The sequence below is a fragment of the Chlorocebus sabaeus genome, chromosome 14, assembly GCF_047675955.1.
Source record: "Chlorocebus sabaeus isolate Y175 chromosome 14, mChlSab1.0.hap1, whole genome shotgun sequence".
NCBI lineage: Eukaryota > Metazoa > Chordata > Mammalia > Primates > Cercopithecidae > Chlorocebus > Chlorocebus sabaeus.
The window spans coordinates 1,748,381-1,767,773 of record NC_132917.1 but is presented as its reverse complement, the minus strand read 5'-3'; the positions used below and the strand labels follow the sequence as shown (position 1 = coordinate 1,767,773).

The window sequence follows — 19,393 nt, the reverse complement described above, 5'->3', positions numbered from 1 at the left end:
TGCTAAGTGGATTCAACATAATGAGATTTGTTCCATTTTGAGAAAATCAAAGCATTTATAAGCACGGGAGCCCCCCTACCCCCACCCCAGCCACAGACCCAGGTAACATGGGAAGGAACAGCCTAACTCCTGAGTCTCACAGAGAGTCCTGAGCACAGGAACATGTCTCTGCCTCTGCAGAAGGGGCTAGACTTTCCAGCAGGGAACAGAGGTTGAAGGAGGAATGGATCTAAAATGTGTCCCCATGAATTTTGCTGGGGACAACGAGACAGGGTGTTACCCCTGCCTTGGGCACCCCACAGGCCACTTCTCTGCTAAGCCGGGGGAGCAGCTGGACTTCCCTTTACTCTGAGCCCCAAAGACCAGGTCAGAGGCCCCAGGAATAACACATGTCTTCTCACTGCAAACACACAGCACCTGCCAGTGTGAGTTCGTAATGCAAGGAGCATTATGCCCATTTTCCAGAAAAAGAGCCCACAGTTGCCCGGCTAGGATAGGAAGGAATAGTCAGAAGCACCTCTGAGACACTCAACCAGAGGTGAGCTGGGCTGGGCTCATCTAGGAGGGCCCGCTGAGGGCCGGCAATGGGGAGGCCTCTGCAGGGTTCCCTGAGCACAGACAAGGGGCTGAGGGGCCTGGAGCAGCGGCCATCTAGGAAAGCCACCGGGTGCACAGGGCAGGAGCCGCCCTCTGCTCAGCTCAGGAGACTGCAGAGGTGCCCGTCCTGCTGTGGCCTTCCCCCTGCGTGGGCCCTTTAACCACCTCGTCCTGCTGTGGCCTTCCCCCTGCGTGGGCCCTTTAACCACCTCGTCCTGCTGTGGCCTTCCCCCTGCGTGGGCCCTTTAACCACCTCGTCCTGCTGTGGCCTTCCCCCTGCGTGGGCCCTTTAACCACCTCGTCCTGCTGTGGCCTTCCCCCTGCGTGGGCCCTTTAACCACCTCGTCCTGCTGTGGCCTTCCCCCTGCGTGGGCCCTTTAACCACCTCGTCCTGCTGTGGCCTTCCCCCTGCGTGGGCTCTTTAACCACCTCGGGACCTGGGCAGTGGCGCCGTCCTGCTGTGGCCTTCCCCCTGCGTGGGCCTTTAACCACCTCGGGACCTGGGCAGTGGCGCCTCACCCGAGATTAGATTCCATCGTAGAAAACCTACGTCTCCTTACACTGACATCATCTCTAGTGAGGTCCCAGCCACAGCTGCCACCGGCCGTGAGTGCAGGCACGTGGCCGCCCAGGAAGGGTTACAGAACGCTCTGGAAGACGAGCACGAGGCACGCAGCCCTTCAGGGCCCACCCAGGAGTCGTGGGAGGGCAGGCATCCACTCCTGAGCCTGCAAGGGGGCGGCTGGGAGGGGAACATTAATTTGATAAATAATCCCAAGGAACACAAATGAGAAGGTCACCAAGGATGTGCATGGAAACAAAGCTGTGTAATTTAGTGGGTTCTCCACAGGGCACTACCCTGCAGGAATGGTGGGGGCTGCGATTCCTTCCAAGGAGAAGGCCCGCCCTCCCCACTTCATCCTGGAGGGCATCTCCAAGGGGCACCAGTTTTCTAACAGAGGGTCTGTGCCTGAGGCTGGTGGGAGAACCCGGGATTTGACCCAGTACAGCCAAGGGAGGGCCAGAACACAGGAGAAGACAGGACCAAGGGGGAGAGGAGGAGAGACTCTCATGAGAGGACTTGGGAATGACACATCGGGGAAGGAGAGGAGAGGAGCGGGTAGGCCAGGCAAGCCAGCCCTGGACTCTGTGGGTCGGCTTGGTCTTCCAGGGAGAAGCCCCAGATCACACACAGCAGAGGCACCCCTGGGTGGCCGAGGCAGACCCCCCACGGCCAGGGCAGCTCCCTGCCTGCTGCGTGTGAAGTTAGTCCTGTGCCGTTATAGGCAGAGGCCCTGACCTTGACCTTGATGATACTTAAATTATCTCTGGAATATGCAAGGAAGGGTCCGCGGTGGGCCTTTTTCCTTAGAGAAATGCAGGAAGACCACCGTGTGGGCACAGTGCCAGCCCGGTGCCATCTGAAGAGATAGTGACACCCCCACACAGAAATGAGCATTGGAGGACTTAGCCGTGGCAGAATTTGATTCAGGCTAGAAAGGAGAAGTATTCGCATCAAGTCAGTAAAACACTAAGCCCCCACACACTGCAGTCCCATCAGGCCAGCTGAGAGAACAGGATGGCACAAGGAAACAGTCCCACTTCCCCAGTTGTCAAGTGCAAGGAATCCAAAGCATAGACAGCAGGTCCTTAAACGGCAAGCGCTCACACTGAAGCCTTTTTCTTTCTTTCTTTCTTTCTTTTTTTTTTTTTGTGAGACGGAATCTTGCTCTGTCACCCAGGCCCGAGTGCAATGGTGTGATCTCAGCTCACTGCAACCTCCGCCTCTCTGGTTCAAGCTGTTCTCATGTCTTAGTCTCCCAAGTAACTGGGATTACAGACACCCGCCACCACGCCCGGCTAATTTTTGTATTTTTAGTAGAGACAGGGTTTCACCATGTTGGCCAGGCTGATCTCGAATTCCTGACCTCAAGTGATCTGCCTGTCTTGGCCTCCCAAAGTGCTGGGATTCCAGGCGTGAGCCACAGCACCGGGCCCGAAGGCTTTCTCCTTCAGCGAGAGGCCCCTTCTTCGCACCCAGTAGGCTGTGGCCCCCGGCAATGGCCACGGGCTTCTAGGTCCTCCTGGTGTTACATGTCACACGCACTTGTGCGTTTCAGATTACCACGATGGAGAGCAACCTGAAGACCATCGAAGAGGAGAACAAAGTGATTGAGCAGCAGAACGAGTCCCTCCTCCACGAGCTGGCGAACCTGAGCCAGTCTCTGATCCACAGTCTGGCCAACATCCAGCTGCCACACATGGTAAGTGACTGAGCGCGCAAGGCAGGAATGTGGAGTCCTCACAGCGCACCGCCTAAAGTAGATGCCGTTTTGGTTGTTATTTTCATGGTTCTTCAGCCTTTGGCAAATGTTTGTGGTTACCACCCCGAAACCATACCGTTAACTGCTAGAAACATGGGCGGGGCTGACCCCATAAACTTAAGTGTGCTCTGAGCTGGCCTTTGAAATAGTATAAAACCAAGGGCACTATGCTATGATACTATTTTATGCTTTTGTAAATATACTATTAAGAAAATAAAAGTTGTATATGAACTACTATTTAATATCTCGTAGGATCCAATCAATGAACAAAATTTTGATGCTTACGTGACTACTTTGACGGAAATGTATACAAATCAAGATCGTTATCAGAGTCCAGAAAATAAAGCCCTACTGGAAAATATAAAGCAGGCTGTGAGAGGAATTCAGGTCTGAACAGCTGCTGTAGTGATGAAACTCTTGCTTAAAAAGGATGCCTCTTGTTTTTTGCTGCTGTAACTTACCAGAAAGTGTTCTATATTTATTTCTGTTTGAAACAGTGTTATGCTTACAAGACTTCATAATGATTTTATGTCTTGCTTTAAAGATAGTACCTGCAGAATAGTTTTTGAATACACCCACATTTTGTACGTTTCCATGTAAGCTGACATAGTGTTCTGCCATGTAATGTTTATAGCTGCTGATGTATGCACATTTGGGGGTATATCTATTTCTGAAGAGGTAAGCTGATCAAAATAAATAGAGTGTAAATTCTTTTTAATGCTTTAGTGATTAAATGTTTTAGTATTTTGAACTGAAATGGACACACACACACACACACACACACAGCTTTGAATGACCATGTTGTGGCCAAGCAGCCGCTTTTTAGACGTTATCATTTTGCCTCATGTTGGAGGACTTTATGGAATTTAAGAAATACATTTTGTGTGCATATTGTTTCATAGCAAGAATTGGTTGCAAAAATGCTTTATTTTTGAACAATGCTTGGAAATATTATGTGACTTTTTTGTTTGTTTGTTTTAGGAGGATGGTGTATGGTGGGGGCAATAAATGAGGTTTTTTGCATTCCAAGGAAATGGCATATGGATTAACTGTAAGAAATGAAATAAGTAATTTATTGTAAGACAACATCAAGCCATGGAAACTTGGCAGAAGATTCAAAGCAGCTTAAACAGCACTTTTAAATTAACTCCTAAGCATTACATGGTGTGACTATGGAACTCCAGTTAAGACAGGATCTTATCAGAGGTGGACAACGTGAAGATTTCCTTTTACATTTTCAATAAACTTTGGAACAACCTTCTCGTATCTCCCCTAGAGTTTCGTGCCCCTCTGAACTGTCTGTTGTTGCAATGTAGTTTATCAACAGAATTTGTGTGTTTTCGATTTAAGCTAAAAGATAATTTAAGAACATTTATTTCCCCTTTTCACTTTAAAAAATTATGATTATTCCTATTATTGTTATGAACCTTCTTATTTTACATTTGAGGGATAAAGGCAAATGATTTGTGAGTCTTCTAGTTACTGGACCGAGTTTTCTGCTGGATCTGGTGGGATGGCAGCTCGGTCAAGTTTCTCTCCTGCTCCCCCTGCCCGACTTTGACTCTGAATAAGCATTTGGTCCTATTCAGAGGACTTTTACCACGACGTTTCTGTTCTACACTTGGCTGGAGACCAGTTGACCATAGAGCATTTGCAGAGCCTTGTTGTTTGATTCCTTGTGACTATTCTAAGAATGAATGCAATCAGATTTTAAAAGTAACTAAATATACTTCAGCACTTTTTTGCTTTAAACTAGATCATCTTAGACTTGTTTATACCTTCCAGATTTGATTGTTTTCCTCCAAATGACTGCACTATATGTATGCATAAGACCACTTTTGAGCGCTGCGTCCCCCTTCTGAGTAGTCCTTTGACGATGTGTTGTGTTTTCTGATGTTGACTTGATTTCCATTTAATAGCATCTCTTCCTTCCATGTCTTGATGTTATGCAGGAAGTACAGACGTACTTTAAATTTTTGTTATGAAATAAAAAAAAAAGATGGGTTTTGTAAAAATAAAAAAAAAATATTTTTAGCAGAACAGGACTTACAGGGTCATTGTCCCCACAATGTGCCAGTCGACTATTTGCACTTACCTTGTCCTATATATCCGTACGGAGGTGTGCAATTCCTCGTGTCAGTAGCCTTGTGACACTGAACCTGGATGGATGATAGAGGAGCCCTCACGGCCGATCAATAATGTTGCGAAGGGAGACTACAGGGATCTCACGACAAATATTCTGATACAATACTCAACCTCGGTATATATATATGTATAAATATATGTATATCCCAGCGGCACTTTATACTGTTCACTGTACAAAAGCTTACAGTTTTCCACAAGGACTTTAATAACTAGCTGGGAAAAAGATGATGTAATTACTTCGGGGCTCTGCGGAACCTTCTCTGTACAGCGCCCCCTTTCTGTTGTGCTATTGGTTGCAGCTGCCATGCTCAGAATGCGTTTGAGAGCTGAAGCAAGGTGCTTGCAGTCACCTGAGGCCGTCCGTGTGGCCCAGGGCCCCAGCCGCCTTTAGGGCCCCCATTGTTCATAACAGCATATGCATTTCCCCACCGCGTTGTGTCTGCAGCTTCTTTGCCAATATAGTAATGCTTTTAGTAGAGTACTAGATAGTATCAGTTTTGGATTCTTATTGTTATCACCTATGTACAATGGAAAGGGATTTTAAGCACAAACCTGCTGCTCATCTAACGTTGGTACATAATATCAAATCAAAAGTTATCTGTGACTATTATATAGGGATCACAAAAGTGTCACATATTAGAATGCTGACCTTTCATATGGAATTATTGTGAGTCATCAGAGTTTATTATAACTTATTGTTCATATTCATTTCTAAGTTAATCTAAGTAATCATTTATTAAGACAGAATTTTGTATAAACTATTTATTGTGCTCTCTGTGGAACTGAAGTTTGATTTATTTTTGTACTACACGGCATGGGTTTGTTGACACTTTAATTTTGCTATAAATGTGTGGAATCACAAGTTGCTGTGATACTTCATTTTTAAATTGTGAACTTTGTACAAATTTTGTCATGCTGGATGTTAACACATCTTACTCTAAATAAAAAAGGTGTTGCCACATTTGTAGCACGAAGGATCTCTAACCCGGGTCTGCGTCTTCACTTGAGTCTGGGAAATGCTGTCTGGAGCCCCGTGGGATCCACTCGAAGCCTTTCACTCCAGCTTAGTTGCTTTTAACATTTTTACCAGTTTGGTTCTCAACTCCGAGGCATATAGGAGTTAATGACTTTTAGAAAACTATGTGAGTGTCTCGGCATCCCCACTGGGCCGTCCTTTTCCCATTTGCTGTTGCTCCTGCCCCTCGCTGGGCCAGGCCATCTGAGAGCCAGCCTGGATGGAGGACATGGTGCCTCCCGGCACAGGGCTCCCCTGGACAGGGAATTCTCCACCAGCAGCCTTGCAGCCACCACACTTGGGGGCTTTGCCATTGTGCTTTGGTCAACATCTCAGCGTGCCCAGGCCAGGCAGTCACGTCCTTCATAGAGGCTTTCTTCTTCTGGAATCCAGTCGAGGAGGTGCACTGCTCCCAGCTGTCCATCCCTGCCCCTGTCTCTGTCCCTGTCACCTCCTTATTACTGAGCAGTTTCTCAGCCTGCCTGTCTCCCAGATCACAGACAGTTTTCAACAGCCCAGGACCGTTGTTTTATAAAATGTCCCAAACTGGCTGCCACCTCCTGACTGATTCAGGTTAACTGGGAGACGTGTCCTTCTCCAGTTTCAGGTCAGGGGAGCAGAAGGACAGGCGGCCCATCATTGGTTACCTGGTTGTTGAAAGATGATGCCTTGTTACTTCCGTGCTATTGGCAAGGATCCCAGCAGCAAGTCACCCATAAAACTTAAATTGCCCTTCAAATATAATTTAACAATGAATTACCCACTTTCACATCAACTGTATTAGTAAATGTCATGGTTTAAAATTCCAGAACTACCCTCCTCTCATAGACACAATCACCCAAAATATAAAATTTGAGAAAGGGACTCTGATAACCTTGGTTAAATTTCATAATTTATTCCCAGTGGTGCCTTCAGCTGCTTCACGATTCAAGGCCCCCTGAGCACTTCTTATAAGCTAGTGTGTTCTGATGGCTCGTTGGCGACAGCACTGCCTCCTGGAAGTGCGGGTGATTGCAGTGAGTCCCCCTCCAGTCCTTGGTAGAGTCCCCAGAGCTGACAGAAGAGAGGGGCGACTCTCATTCCTGTGACCCTGCATCTCTGCCTCTCTAGACCCGCAGGGTGGAAGAAGCTCTGTCAAAGGCTGTCTTTAGGAGGAAGTCAAGTTAATGATGTGCTGACTCGGGTCTGTCTGTTAGGATTCTTAAAAGCTATTTTTCCATAGGAGAAGTATGCCTGAGAATTGGCGTAAATATTTTAGAAAGCAACTTAATAATATTTTCAAAAATCTTAGAAAATTTATATTTTGCCTCAATCTCAGTCTATACTAGAAATACCAAAACAATTACAAATGTACCAAAATCAATAAAAACAACCCTGAAGTCCGATTATGGAGGAATGATTAAGCAATTCATGATCCATGAACTTTATGGAGTACTAGAGAGCTCTTAAAATAATGGCTATAAAAACCTTTTAATAAAGAGATTATGATAAAATAGGTGAAGAGTACAGAAAAAAATTACAAATGCATGAAGGGGCACATTATCAACAAAAAGAGTTGGACTCTGTAAAATATTTGAAGAGATTTATCCTGAGCCAAATATGAGTGACCATGGTCCATGACACAGCCCTCAGGAGGTGCTAAGAACATGTGCCCAAGGTGGTCGGGACACAGATTGATTTTATACATTTTAGGGAGGCACGAGACATCAATCAAATACATTTAAGAAATACATTGGTTTGGTCCAGAAAGGTGGGACAACTCAAAGTGGGGGCTTCCAGGCTATCGGTGAATTTAAACATTTTCTGGTTGACAATTGGTTGAGTTTGTCTAAAGACCTGGGATTGATAGAAAGGGAATGTTCAAGTTAAGATAAAGATTGTGGAAACCAAAGTTCTTTTGAAGTCTTTAGTGACTTCTCTTAGAGACAATAGATGGCTAATGTCTCCTGTTCAGATTGTATTTTATTTATTTATTTTTTTGAGATGGAGTCTCACACTATTGCCCAGGCTGGCGTGCAATGGTGCAATCTTGGCTCACTGCAGCCTCCACCTTCTGGGTTCACACAGTTCTCGTGCCTCAGCCTCCCGAGTAGCTGGGATTACAGGCACACACCATCACATTTGTATTTTTAGTGGAGACGGGGTGTCACCATGTTGGCCAGACTGATCTTGAACTCCTGACCTTGTGATCCTCCCACCTCAGCCTCCCAAAGTGCTGGGATTATAGGCATGAGCCACTGCACCTGGCCTTCCTACTCAGATCTTAGTTCATCTCTTCAGGGTTGAGAGGGCCTAGAAGAAAAAGATCCAGTTATGTTAACAGAGATTCTTTACAGATGCAAAATTTCCCCCTACAAAGAACAGCTTTGCAGGGCCATTTCAAAATATGGCAAAGAAACATGTTTTGTGGCAAAATATTTTGAGTTTCTTCCTTGTCTTGTAATGTGCCAGAGTCAGGTTGGAAAATTAAGTCGTGATATATAGGTTGAATAAAACCCATCTGATGAGAATGTAAGATTTGCAGGGCGTGACTCCCCAGACCCCTTCAATAGGAATTTGGGCAAGATAAAAAAAATCAGAGTTTAGTCCTCAGCCTTAGCAAAATAAACTTCTGAACTGGTTGAGACCTGTCTCAGACACTTACTGGTTTACACAACACAGCTGGGTAATGAGGCAGAGCTCAGGGTCTTAAGGGAGAAGCAGTTTAAGTGTATGAAGACAATCAGGCTTTCATCGTGTGTATTTCACTTCGACACTCACAAGTTATCAGTCACCGTTCAGACCCTGGGTCAAGCAGGAAACAACACAAAGAAAAACTCCCATCCTAACAAATGTAGTTGGCACAGCCCTCCTTGTATAATAATAAAACAGGCACATGGCAGCTCCTGAGCACCCTGCTTTTCAGTATCAAATAGAGTGGTCGAAAGGGAGGCCTCACAGCTGGTCCTAATGAGGCCTTCCCTGTGTGAGGCCAAACGTGGAGTGTGCTGGACTTTCCTCTGGATGGAGTCACCTTTGGTCTCTGACCCCATCCTTGCATCCTACTTTCCTTTCATCCTCTTCTTGTTTTTCAATTTAATGGGTTTTTTCTTTCTAGAGCATTGTTCATGATGTCCTTCCAGTTGCTTCGAATCTTCGTTGAGCAAGGTAAGATAAGCAAATAAAGAAGGATCAGTATTACCCACAAACACAGGGATGTGTGTGTGGATGGCCAGATAAAGGCGGGAAATTAATCAGAGAAGGAAAGAAGAGGGAGGGGCCGGTGATGGAATCGGGAAATTGAGAATTCCATCTTAGAGCCCGAAAGAGAGATAATCAGTAAATCATGGCTATCAATACTTAGGGCCCAACAGCTGTCCCCGGCTTCCACCACAGCCTTGTTTTCTGGCCAAATACGTTGGGAGCTCGGCCTTCCTTAGGATCCACCCCTCCCCTCGGAGGCTGGTAGCCCTGCCCAGCAACAGCAGAACATGCTCTTTCCGCACGCCACCAACAAAACATGTGAGGCATCTGATAAAAACCATGAACAATCATTGTGTTTCCCTTTTCTAAGGAACAAATTGTTTCCTCTCATGTGTGAGATGCAAACAGTAGGCGTTCAACTCATTTGCCTTCTCTGATATGTGGGGAACAAAAACACCCAAGGCCATCGGGGAGAGAGCCAGAGACACGCCATCGTTAAACTGTCGTGTGCATCAACCCCAAGCAAGGCGTCTCACACAGTTGTCCCCACAGAAGGGGCCTCCTGACACCTGAACAGCATCTGCCCCAGAAACCATCCTTGTCAGGCATGTCTGACGGCAGAGGCCTCTCCCCAGGACCCAGCTTTGTCAGGCATATCTGACGGCAGAGGCCTCTCCCCAGGACCCAGTTTTGTCAGGCATGTCTGACGGCAGAGGCCTCTCCCCAGGACCCAGCTTTGTCAGGCATGTCTGACGGCAGAGGTGTTCCTGAGAAATGTCTTGCTGCAGTGAGACTGGTCATGGAAAAGCCCAATCCTCTCATTTTTTCCCTAAGAGAGAATCTCTGACCCTCTATCCAGGAGGAGACCGTGTGTTGGAGTCAACAAGACTCTGTCTCCCTCCCGTACGAGGAGTGACCTCTTTAAAGGGAGGTGTGGCCTAGGAGTATTAGAATCCAAGTAAGAAATGACCTATCCAGAAAAGAAGGTTTAAAAAGATTACAGCATTGTCATGTTCAAAGATCTTCAGAACTTAGGCACTAGTTTAAAGTTATTTAGATAGAATTGAGTGCAGAGGTTAATCAGGGGATATAGAAGTCTAGATGGAGGTTGCTGACTTTACAAAGAAACTGAAAAATTGAGGTTGTGACACTACCTTAAAATGAGATCATAACTCAGGCGCCATGTCTCTCGCCAGACACTCCCAGCCTCTCTCTCTGACGGTTTACAAAACCTCATCAAGTTGGGAAGGCCACCCCCAAAATTACTTGGGGGCCTCAAATTGTTTCCTGAGTAGGGTGGAAATAAGCAAAGACTGCCCAAACGACAACAGACAGAGGCTACTTGTCCCGAGCTCCTTAGAGTTAGGGAACCGACCGCCATCACTTGCATTTTTGCAGACTCCAGCAGGCTGGGTGTGGGAGATTCCCAGGGGAAGGGAAGGCGCCCGGTGAGCCCCGATGGAGGCTGCTGGCCTGGGAGCTGGGGCGGCAACAGGAATCGGGGCGTCCCGTGTGAGTGTCGGGGGAGCACGTTTGTCTTTCTCGGTTTGTCCTCAATGGACGTCAGGACAGGAGTCAGGGCAGTGAGTTATTAAGCTCCGACCAGCTGGGGCTAATTGTTACAGGGTGTTGTTGCTCAGCGTTTTGGATCGTCACTAGGACAGCGATCAGGACTCCTGCAAGTCTGATTTGCAGATAGCAGGTGGGCATCCTGGGCTGTTCATTGCAGGTAAGGGCTTGGTCTCCTGTGCAGTCTGTGGGTCTGATTTCTGCTTTTACATGTGGTCGGTCCATTGTCTGCTTGTATTTTCATCTCTCAGTCATAGGCATCTTTCAACGTTGCAAAAATTAGAATGAAGAAATAAACCATTTTCTGTGTTAGAATTAGGCATATTTAGCATTTTAGGAATTGAAATATTTAAGAGAATCTGATCAATTAAAGTGATGGCTCAGCCACAGGACTAAAATTTCAATTGTGTATTTTTGTTATTGATGTAACTGTGATCCCTCCACGTGTGCACCCAGCCTCATTAAAAGAAACACAGCCCTGCTGCTTATCAGCTTTACTGTCAAAAAAAAAATACAAGGATGCAACAGACAGTGGAGCTTCTAGGGGAGTGTGAGCACATCGCACTTGTAAAATCTGCGTGGAAGGTTTAATGATGTTCAGTTCACCACTTTGTGGACAGGACCAAAGGTTAATCTCGATTGCTCACACCTGTCGTATTTAAACAAATGAACGGCTTTTGTAAGTTGAGTTTTTAAAAGCTTAAGGAAAGGCTGGGTGCTGTGGCTCATGCCTGTAATCCCAGCACTGTGGGAGACCGAGGCAGACGGATTACCTGAGGCCAGGAGTTCAAGACCAGCCTGGCAAACGTGGCGAAACCCCATCTCTAGTAAAAATACAAAAATTAGCCGGGTATGGTGGTGCACGCCTGTAATCCCGGCTACTTGGGAGGCTGAGGCAGTAGAATTGTTTGGACCCAAAAAGCAGAGGTTGCAGTGAGCTGAGATCACAATACTGCACTCCAGCCTGGGTGACAGAGTGAGACTTAGTCTCAAAATAAAATAAAAGCCTTAGAAAGAACTAGGATTTTTCAATGTGTCATTTTAAAGCTGAAGTAACTTCTATTTTGCATTGAAAAAAAATCTTTGAGTGGCCGGGCGCCGTGGCTCACGCCTGTAATCCCAGCACTTTGTGAGGCCAAGGCGGGTGGATCACCTGAGGTCAGGAGTTTGAGACCAGCCTGGCCAACATGGTGAAACCCCGTCTCTACTAAAAATACAAAAATTAGCCGGGCGTGGTGGCGGGCACCTGTAATCCCAGCTACTCCGGAGGCTGAGGCAGGAGAATTACTTGAGCCAGGGAGGCGGAGCTTGCAGTGAGCCGAGATCGTGCCACTGCACTCCTGCCTGCCTGAGTGAGGCTCTGTCTCAAAAAAAATAAATAAATAAAAATTATTTGAGCAAGGCCTCAAAAAAACGAAAGCATATATTATCTTGTTATCACCTCCTCGGTGCTGGGAAAGACCTGCCTTGCCCGAAGTCCAGTCAGGCTCCTTAGGCTTGACCTTAGCATTCTCCCCGTTGGGCCTGCCTCACCCAGTTGTGGCAAAAATATTACATTAGTTTAGAGAGAATCCCCCACCCTCCACATCTGACCCCCTCCATAGCTAACTGGGTTCCTCATCTCTCCCCATCCCCAGGCGACACCTGATCCTCCCGCTGCCTTCAGCAAGAGTCCTGTTTGGTGTGAGACCTTTCCTCACTCATCATAAGGTCACGACCTGGCTGACCCTCCTAGAATGAAAGGCAGGTTAACTAGAGAAAAATGCAATGCATTTATTTAATCCAAGTTTCCTGTAGCCCCCGAGGCTTCCAAAGGAAGACCCAAAGACCAAGGGAAAACTGAGGTTCTGCTCGGATGCCATGATGATGGGCGGCCACGCAGAAACATGACGAAGACAGGCAGCCATGCAGAAACACGACGAAGACGGGCGGCCACGCAGAAACACGACGAAGACGGGCGGCCACACAGAAACATGATGAAGACGGGCGGCCACGCAGAAACACAACGAAGACGGGTGGCCACGCAGAAACATGACAAAGATGGGCGGCCACGCAGAAACATGATGGGACAAAGAGAGAGGTCGCCCAGCAAGACCGGGCTGTCCACGTTCCTCTCAGCCTCTCTATGTAGCATGCTGTGGGGGCTCAGGAATCGACACCCGAAAATGTGGTGCTTTGACGTGTTGAACTGAAGAGACAGCCTCTCCAGGTCTCTCTGGTCTCCTCCCTCGCGTCCCATCTGAATCCCCTGCCTCCCAAAGCACAGGATGAAGCTGCTCTCTGCAGCTTCCTTCTCTGCCAAAATCTGGACCCACCAAAGAAGGAAACGGTCACCCCTGGCCTCTTCCCTGGGTTTTTCTCAGCTGGATTCCTGTCACAGAAAGAAAGACCAAAGTCTCAAGCCACCTGGACAGACACATGTCATAAGCCATTGTCTGCTCTGTGGGCCCAACAGACGCTGCCTCAGGTCACCGTATATTCTTCAAGCCCATTGAATTTCCCTAAAGGTTATTTACTACCTGCTAAACTCATCCACACGCCCCACCTCCCTTTCCCCTAAAATGACTGGTGTATCAGCGTCTGTCCCATCGCATGGTGAGGCGGTCCCTTCCTCACCCTGTGCCTGCTCCTATCTGCGTGCCTTTACTCTTATTAATCGTCCTTTGACCAGCGGACTTTTAACAAACCTTCAGAGGGTAAAAAGGGGGTTTCCCCTTGGCCCCTGCAGTTTCTTCCTTCTGTCTACAGGACAGGACCCTTCTGGAATGAGTGTCTTGAAGGCAGATGGGAGAAAGTGACCCTTCCAGGTGTTTTGGCTTCGGGGAAGGGACCTCTAGTTTCTAGGACCTGCCTCGGGGCATAGGAATTCCCGTTTCTACCACTGCTTCAGGGGAGGCTGAGGAGTGAAAGAGAGAATGAGAGGCCACAGCCTAGCTTCAGAGCCTTTCAGCATCCTGCAACTCAAAGAACACCACAGCCAAGGCACGTACCTTGAGGTATCACGCTCTGAGTCCCAACGTCTGCAAAGGTAGGTATCACTCTCCTTAGTGCACCATGGGAAACCAGCTGAGAAAGGTAAATGCTTTGTCCCAAGTCACAGGGCAGGTGCGAGGCAGTGCAGAGAGCCCGGTCTGAGCCCCCCGCACCTGAGAGCTGCCCCCAGAATGAGGATCCCAGGCAAGCATGTGAGTTCCCTCCAATGCACGGCTTCCTTCCGTGAGACATCAGTCCATGTGCGTGAAGGGCACAGGAGGCAGGCGGTCCTGTGGGTGGTTCATGGGGAGAACAGCACCGTGACCACAGCAAGCTTGCAGCTCTCAAAAAGAAAAAAGAGCAAAGGAAAGAAAATTAAAAGTTAGGGCTGAAGGGGAGCTGGAACTAACATCAGAGGCCTTAAGTGTCTGCCACTGGGCTAGAAGGTGAGTTGGCACCTCCCTGTGTGACATGGAGCCCAAGACGGGCTCTCCCTGCGTGGGAACGCATGTAGAGTCCGTGGTCCCCATTCACAGCCCCACGGGAGCTCACCAGGAGAGACTGCAGCAGCTCATCAAAGTCTGCGCTCTCCTCCCAGGGCAGGTGGGGCTCCAGTTTCTGCCTCCCCTCTCCTCAGGTGGAGCCTAAACAGAGCTGGCGGACATCAATCAGGTAACGGCAAACTGGTTTCTAGCCAACAGAGCGTTACGTGGGCAGGACTGCGCTGGAGGGGAGAAAAAATAAAATCCTTTTCCTCTGCCCATCACAGGTTCCACAGCTGTGGCCTAGTCAACCAGACCTGAGAGAAACAGGCTAACGTGAGAAAAATAGAAGTTTGTTCACACATGCCTCTCACAGGTACACACAGCACACACCCAGTGTGAGAGTGCTGCAGTGGGTAGAACTTGTGTTTATCCATCATCTCAGACTCAAACAGAGGAAAGGGGTTTTGAGTTTCTGGGTGCGGTTGGCAAATTACAGGAAAGTGAGCAGGGAAAGCAGGTAGGCCCGCCTCTGCCGGTGAGGCTCTGCCGGTGAACCTCTACCAGTGAGGCTCTGCTGGTGAACCTCTGCCAGTGAGGCTCTGCCGGTGAGGCTCTGCCGGTGAACCTCTGCCGGTGAGGCTCTGCCGGTGAACCTCTGCCGGTGAGGCTCTGCCGGTGAACCTCTGCCAGTGAGGCTCTGCTGGTGAACCTCTGCCGGTGAACCTCTGCCAGTGAGGCTCTGCCAGTGAGGCTCTGCCGGTGAACCTCTGCCGGTGAACCTCTGCCGGTGAGGCTCTGCCGGTGAGGCTCTGCCGGTGAAACTCTGCCGGTGAACCTCTGCCGGTGAACCTCTGCTGGTGAACCTCTGCTGGTGAGGCTGGCCTGCAGATTCAAGCCTGGCTTGCACCCCAGTAGGAGTTGCTGAGACTTCTGCTCTTCCTGGTGCAGAAGACGGAGACATCTTTGACAAATGTAAATTTCCTTCACAAAAGGAAAACATGTTCCTGTTTTAGAGCTTTTTCTGAATCTACTGTGAGGAAAGAAAATAACTTTTATCTAAGGAATGTGAACCCTTTCAAATTCTTAGGCCCAGAGAGGTTCAAATGGGACAGCAATCAGGACCCACCATTGCCTTGAGCTGCGTGTCCATCCCTTGAAACTTCTCTCTGTTGCCATAGTAGCCTCCTTACACCCCACCAGACACTGTAACCCCCGGCCTATTGCTTACCAATGTATCTGCAATCGCTAATCAATGCAAATCAATGAGAATTGCTGCAAACCACTTTGCACCAGCCCCCTCTCCGTACCCTTGCTTTTGGTTTTAAAAACCTGCCTATACCAAAGGCAGAATGGACCTCCTGGCCAAACCCAGTGAGGGTTGCCTGGGGCTGAGTCTTGAGCTCCCAGCCAGGGTTGCTTGGGGCTGAGACTTTCAGGTCGCTGTCCTTGCTCTGGCTCAAGTCAACCCTTTAAATCACATTTTGTGCTTCTGCCTCTTCCTTCCTTTTAGGTTGACAGTTGGTTCCTAACGTCCTTTAACTCAAAGTGATCTAGCAAAAGTAGAATAGAGAAGTGGCTAAATCTCATGTGCACCCTTGTTTCTTCTGTGGGTAGAAGGACCTTGCCTACCTGGGTCCCCATTAGGGCAAGTTTCAAATTTGAGCCAGTATACAATGTCTGTGAAGCTGAAAGAAAGGTCGTTAAAGAACCAGAGACCTCAACGATGAATTCCCTCCGGTTCATCACAAGAAAGTTCCCTCCACCGCAACCCTACCCATCTTGGTGTTATCTGTAACTTCTAACTCTTTCGTGCGTGCGGGTCTGACCCTCCTAATTCTAGATGCTCAGAATCTGAGAGCAGCTGCCTTGGGAGAATCATACAGAGAAGCAGCGTTTTCACTTTAGAAAAAGCACTCGATATCTGTTAAAGGAGTAAATTTTGGAAAGCTGAAAGGACAGTTAAATGCATTGCTCAAAGGAAAACCTTAGCCAAATTAAATTTAACAGAGTTTAATTGAGCAGTGGATGGTTGGTGAATCAGGCAGCCTCTGGAGCTAGGGGAGGCTCAGAGACTCCAGCACAGCCATGAAGTGGAAGATTTAGGGACACCAAAAGGAAAGTGACAGACAGAAAAAGGACTGGTTGCAGCCGGACTGGTTGCAGCTCAGTGTTTGCCTTATTTGAACAAGGTTTGAGCAGCCTCCTCTGATGAGCCAAAACTTGGTGACTGTCATAAGAGTAGGTTACAGGCTGGACGCGGTGGCTCAAGCCTGTAATCCCAGCACTTTGGGAGGCCGAGACGGGTGGATCACGAGGTCAGGAGATCGAGACCATCCTGGCTAACACGGTGAAACCCCGTCTCTACTAAAAAGTACAAAAAACTAGCCGGCGAGGTGGTGGGCGCCTGTAGTCCCAGCTACTCAGGAGGCTGAGGCAGGAGAATGGCGTGAACCCGGGAGGCGGAGCTTGCAGTGAGCTGAGATCCAGCCACTGCACTCCAGCCTGGGCGACAGAGCGAGACTCTGTCTCAAAAAAAAAAAAAAAAAAAGAGTAGGTTACAGCGTACAGAGAAAGGAAGCTCGAGGCTGAACTTAATTCAACAGAAACTTGCAGTCATTTTATTCTCCAAAGTGCTGGATTTTAGTCTTTCAGGAGTGACAGAACACATTGATAACTGGAAGCAAAGCAGACAGAAAACAGTCTAAGGAAGAGGTGTTGTCAAGCGAAAGTACCAGAACTTGCCACCCTAAAATAGGCCCATTTGACATAAAGATGATTTTGAGCTGAAGGACATTGAGAATGAGCAGATGCAGGGAAAACCCTAAAAAACAGGGCACAAGCTTTCCTTTTGTGAGGACAAGTTACCTTCGTAAAAGGTGTCTCCTTCTCTTGTACGAGGACTCTTAAAGCAAGGTCATTCAAGAACCAGAGACCTCAAAGGTGAATTCTCCCCTGTTCTTCACAAGACAGCTTCTGCTCTCATCAATGGAGAAGACCAGGCCTCTGTCTGCAGAGCAGCCCTGCCTGACAGCCATCGTTCACACACAGCACTTTTCCTAATCACCTCCTCATAACTTGCCTCCTCCACCCAGAAGCCCTCAACCCTTCTCCTTTGCTCGTATTTAAACCCAGGCTCTGAACACCCCCAGGAAGCACTCATCTCTGGGGGCTCCCCTGTGGAAGCAGAGGCTATAATCTTTGGTTTGCTTTCTCCTAGTAGTCTGCCTTTGGCTGGTCTCACTTGTATGGTCCAAGCTGGAGAACCTGAGATAAATAGAGAAAAAAACGTTTTTCTTCCCCTGAACTACAGACAAAATTGTGAGAAGTTTACCAAGTTTCTAATTGACAACTTTTGGCAGTTATCTGTCTAACATGAGCTGTTGGTGTGGCTCTTTACCTTTTTAATGAAATCATCTGAAAAAGCAAAAAATGAAATAGTTTTCCTCAGTATGCCAAGAGAGTTATTGAATACAGAAAACTAATTTGAGCTATAGTTACTAAAAAACAAATTCACTACCTTGATAAGGCTATTAAAATTAAAACCAATTAAAGGTCAGGTGCCATGGCTCACGCCTGTAATCCCAGCACTGTGGGAGGGTGAGGCAGGCAGATCACAAGGTCAGGAGCTTCCAACCAGCCTGACCAATATGGTGAAACCCCACCTCTACTAAAAATGCAAAACTTAGCCGGGCATGGTGGCGGCGCCTGTAGTCCCAGCTACTCAGGAGGCTGAGGCAGGAGAATCTCTTGAACCTGGGAGGCGGAGGTTGCAACGAGCCAAGATCACACCACTACACTCCAGCCTGGGCGACAGAGCAAGACTCCATCTCAAAAAAATTAATTAATTAATTAATTAATTAATTAAAAATTAATACTGGTGACTGACAGTATGTCACTTTATGTCTTTTAAAAATAGACATACTCCCAAAAAGTTTGTCACTCACATTGTAACTGATACTTTCAGTACAAAACGTAATGACAGTAATTCCTACGGAAAGAATTCTGACTGATAGATGATAAACATGTATGAACTTAGGAAACTTGTTTAGATCATATTTAAAGAAACATTAGCTGCATGTGGTGGCTCATGCCCATAATCCCAACACTTTGGGAGGCCAAGGTGGGTGGATCATCTGAGGTCAGGAGTTCAAGACCAGCCTGGACAGCATGGTGAAATCCCATCTCTACCAAAAATATGAAAATTAGCCGGGCATGGTGCTGCACAACTATAATCCCAACTACTCAGGAGGCTGAGGCAGAAGAATTGCTTGAACATGGGAGGTGGAGGTTGCAGTGAGCCAAGATCACGCCACTGCGCTCCCGCCTGGGCGACAAAGTGAGATTCCATCTCAAAAAAAAATAGATATAGATATAGATATAGATATAGATATAGATATAGATATAGATATATAGATATAGATATAGATGATATAGCCATCCTGAACTCTACCCTCAGACATTCTGTTGTCTACAAATTTGTTTTTCAGGACACATTCACTTCTGGTGAGTGTGAGTCCGTCTTTCTGGAGGTCATTGCAAACAAGGCAGCCGGGGCAAAGACCACAGGAGCCAAGAAATCAAAGGTCAAGTGGGGGCAGACACACATGTCTGGGGCTCGGCACTGGAGGTGAAGCTATTTCTGGATGGGACTGGACCTCGGCCCTAAAGAGGTGTGCTGGGTTCCTGTTGGGAGCTGGGCAGTGGGGATTGGACATTTGGGAGGAGCACTGTCAGAGGTGTTCACCCCAGAGTGACTCCGTCCTGAGCAGGAGCTGGTGAAATGAGGCTGAGGCCTACACGGCTGCATTCCCAGGAGGGGAGGCATTCTCCGTTGTGGGAGGAGCCAGGAGGTCCACAGGACTGGTTTCACAAGACGCTGGTCACAAAGACCCCACTGACAATACAGGACTGGGGAAAGCAGCCGGCCAAAACCCACCGAAACCAAGATGGCCACAAAAGGGACCTCTGGTTGTCGTCACTGCTTATTATAAGCAAATTATAATGCGTTAGCGTGCCAAAAAAAAAAAACATGCCACCAGCACCATGACGGTTTACAGATACAGGGCAATGTCTGGAAGTTACCCGATAGGGTCTGAAAAGGG

At 47.7% G+C, this 19,393-nt stretch overlaps 1 protein-coding gene across 22 annotated transcripts in view; it reads left to right on the top strand.

The window, feature by feature from the left end:
* The window catches only part of MYT1L (myelin transcription factor 1 like), a 529,284-nt gene extending 523,234 nt beyond the window's left edge, over nucleotides 1-6,050 (top strand). For 14 of the 22 annotated variants that reach the window (XM_073022736.1, XM_073022741.1, XM_073022742.1 and 11 more), the window contains 3 exons: nucleotides 2,718-2,861; nucleotides 3,174-3,308; nucleotides 3,903-6,050. In XM_073022736.1, coding sequence (XP_072878837.1) covers nucleotides 2,718-2,861; nucleotides 3,174-3,308; nucleotides 3,903-3,929 — 306 coding nt within the window. In that variant the 3' untranslated portion in view covers nucleotides 3,930-6,050. Of the gene's footprint in view, nucleotides 1-2,717; nucleotides 2,862-3,173 lie in introns of all 22 variants that reach the window. The other 8 variants (XM_073022747.1, XM_038006505.2, XM_073022748.1 and 5 more) reach the window with 2 other exon arrangements.
* Nucleotides 6,051-19,393: the final 13,343 nt, after the last annotated feature.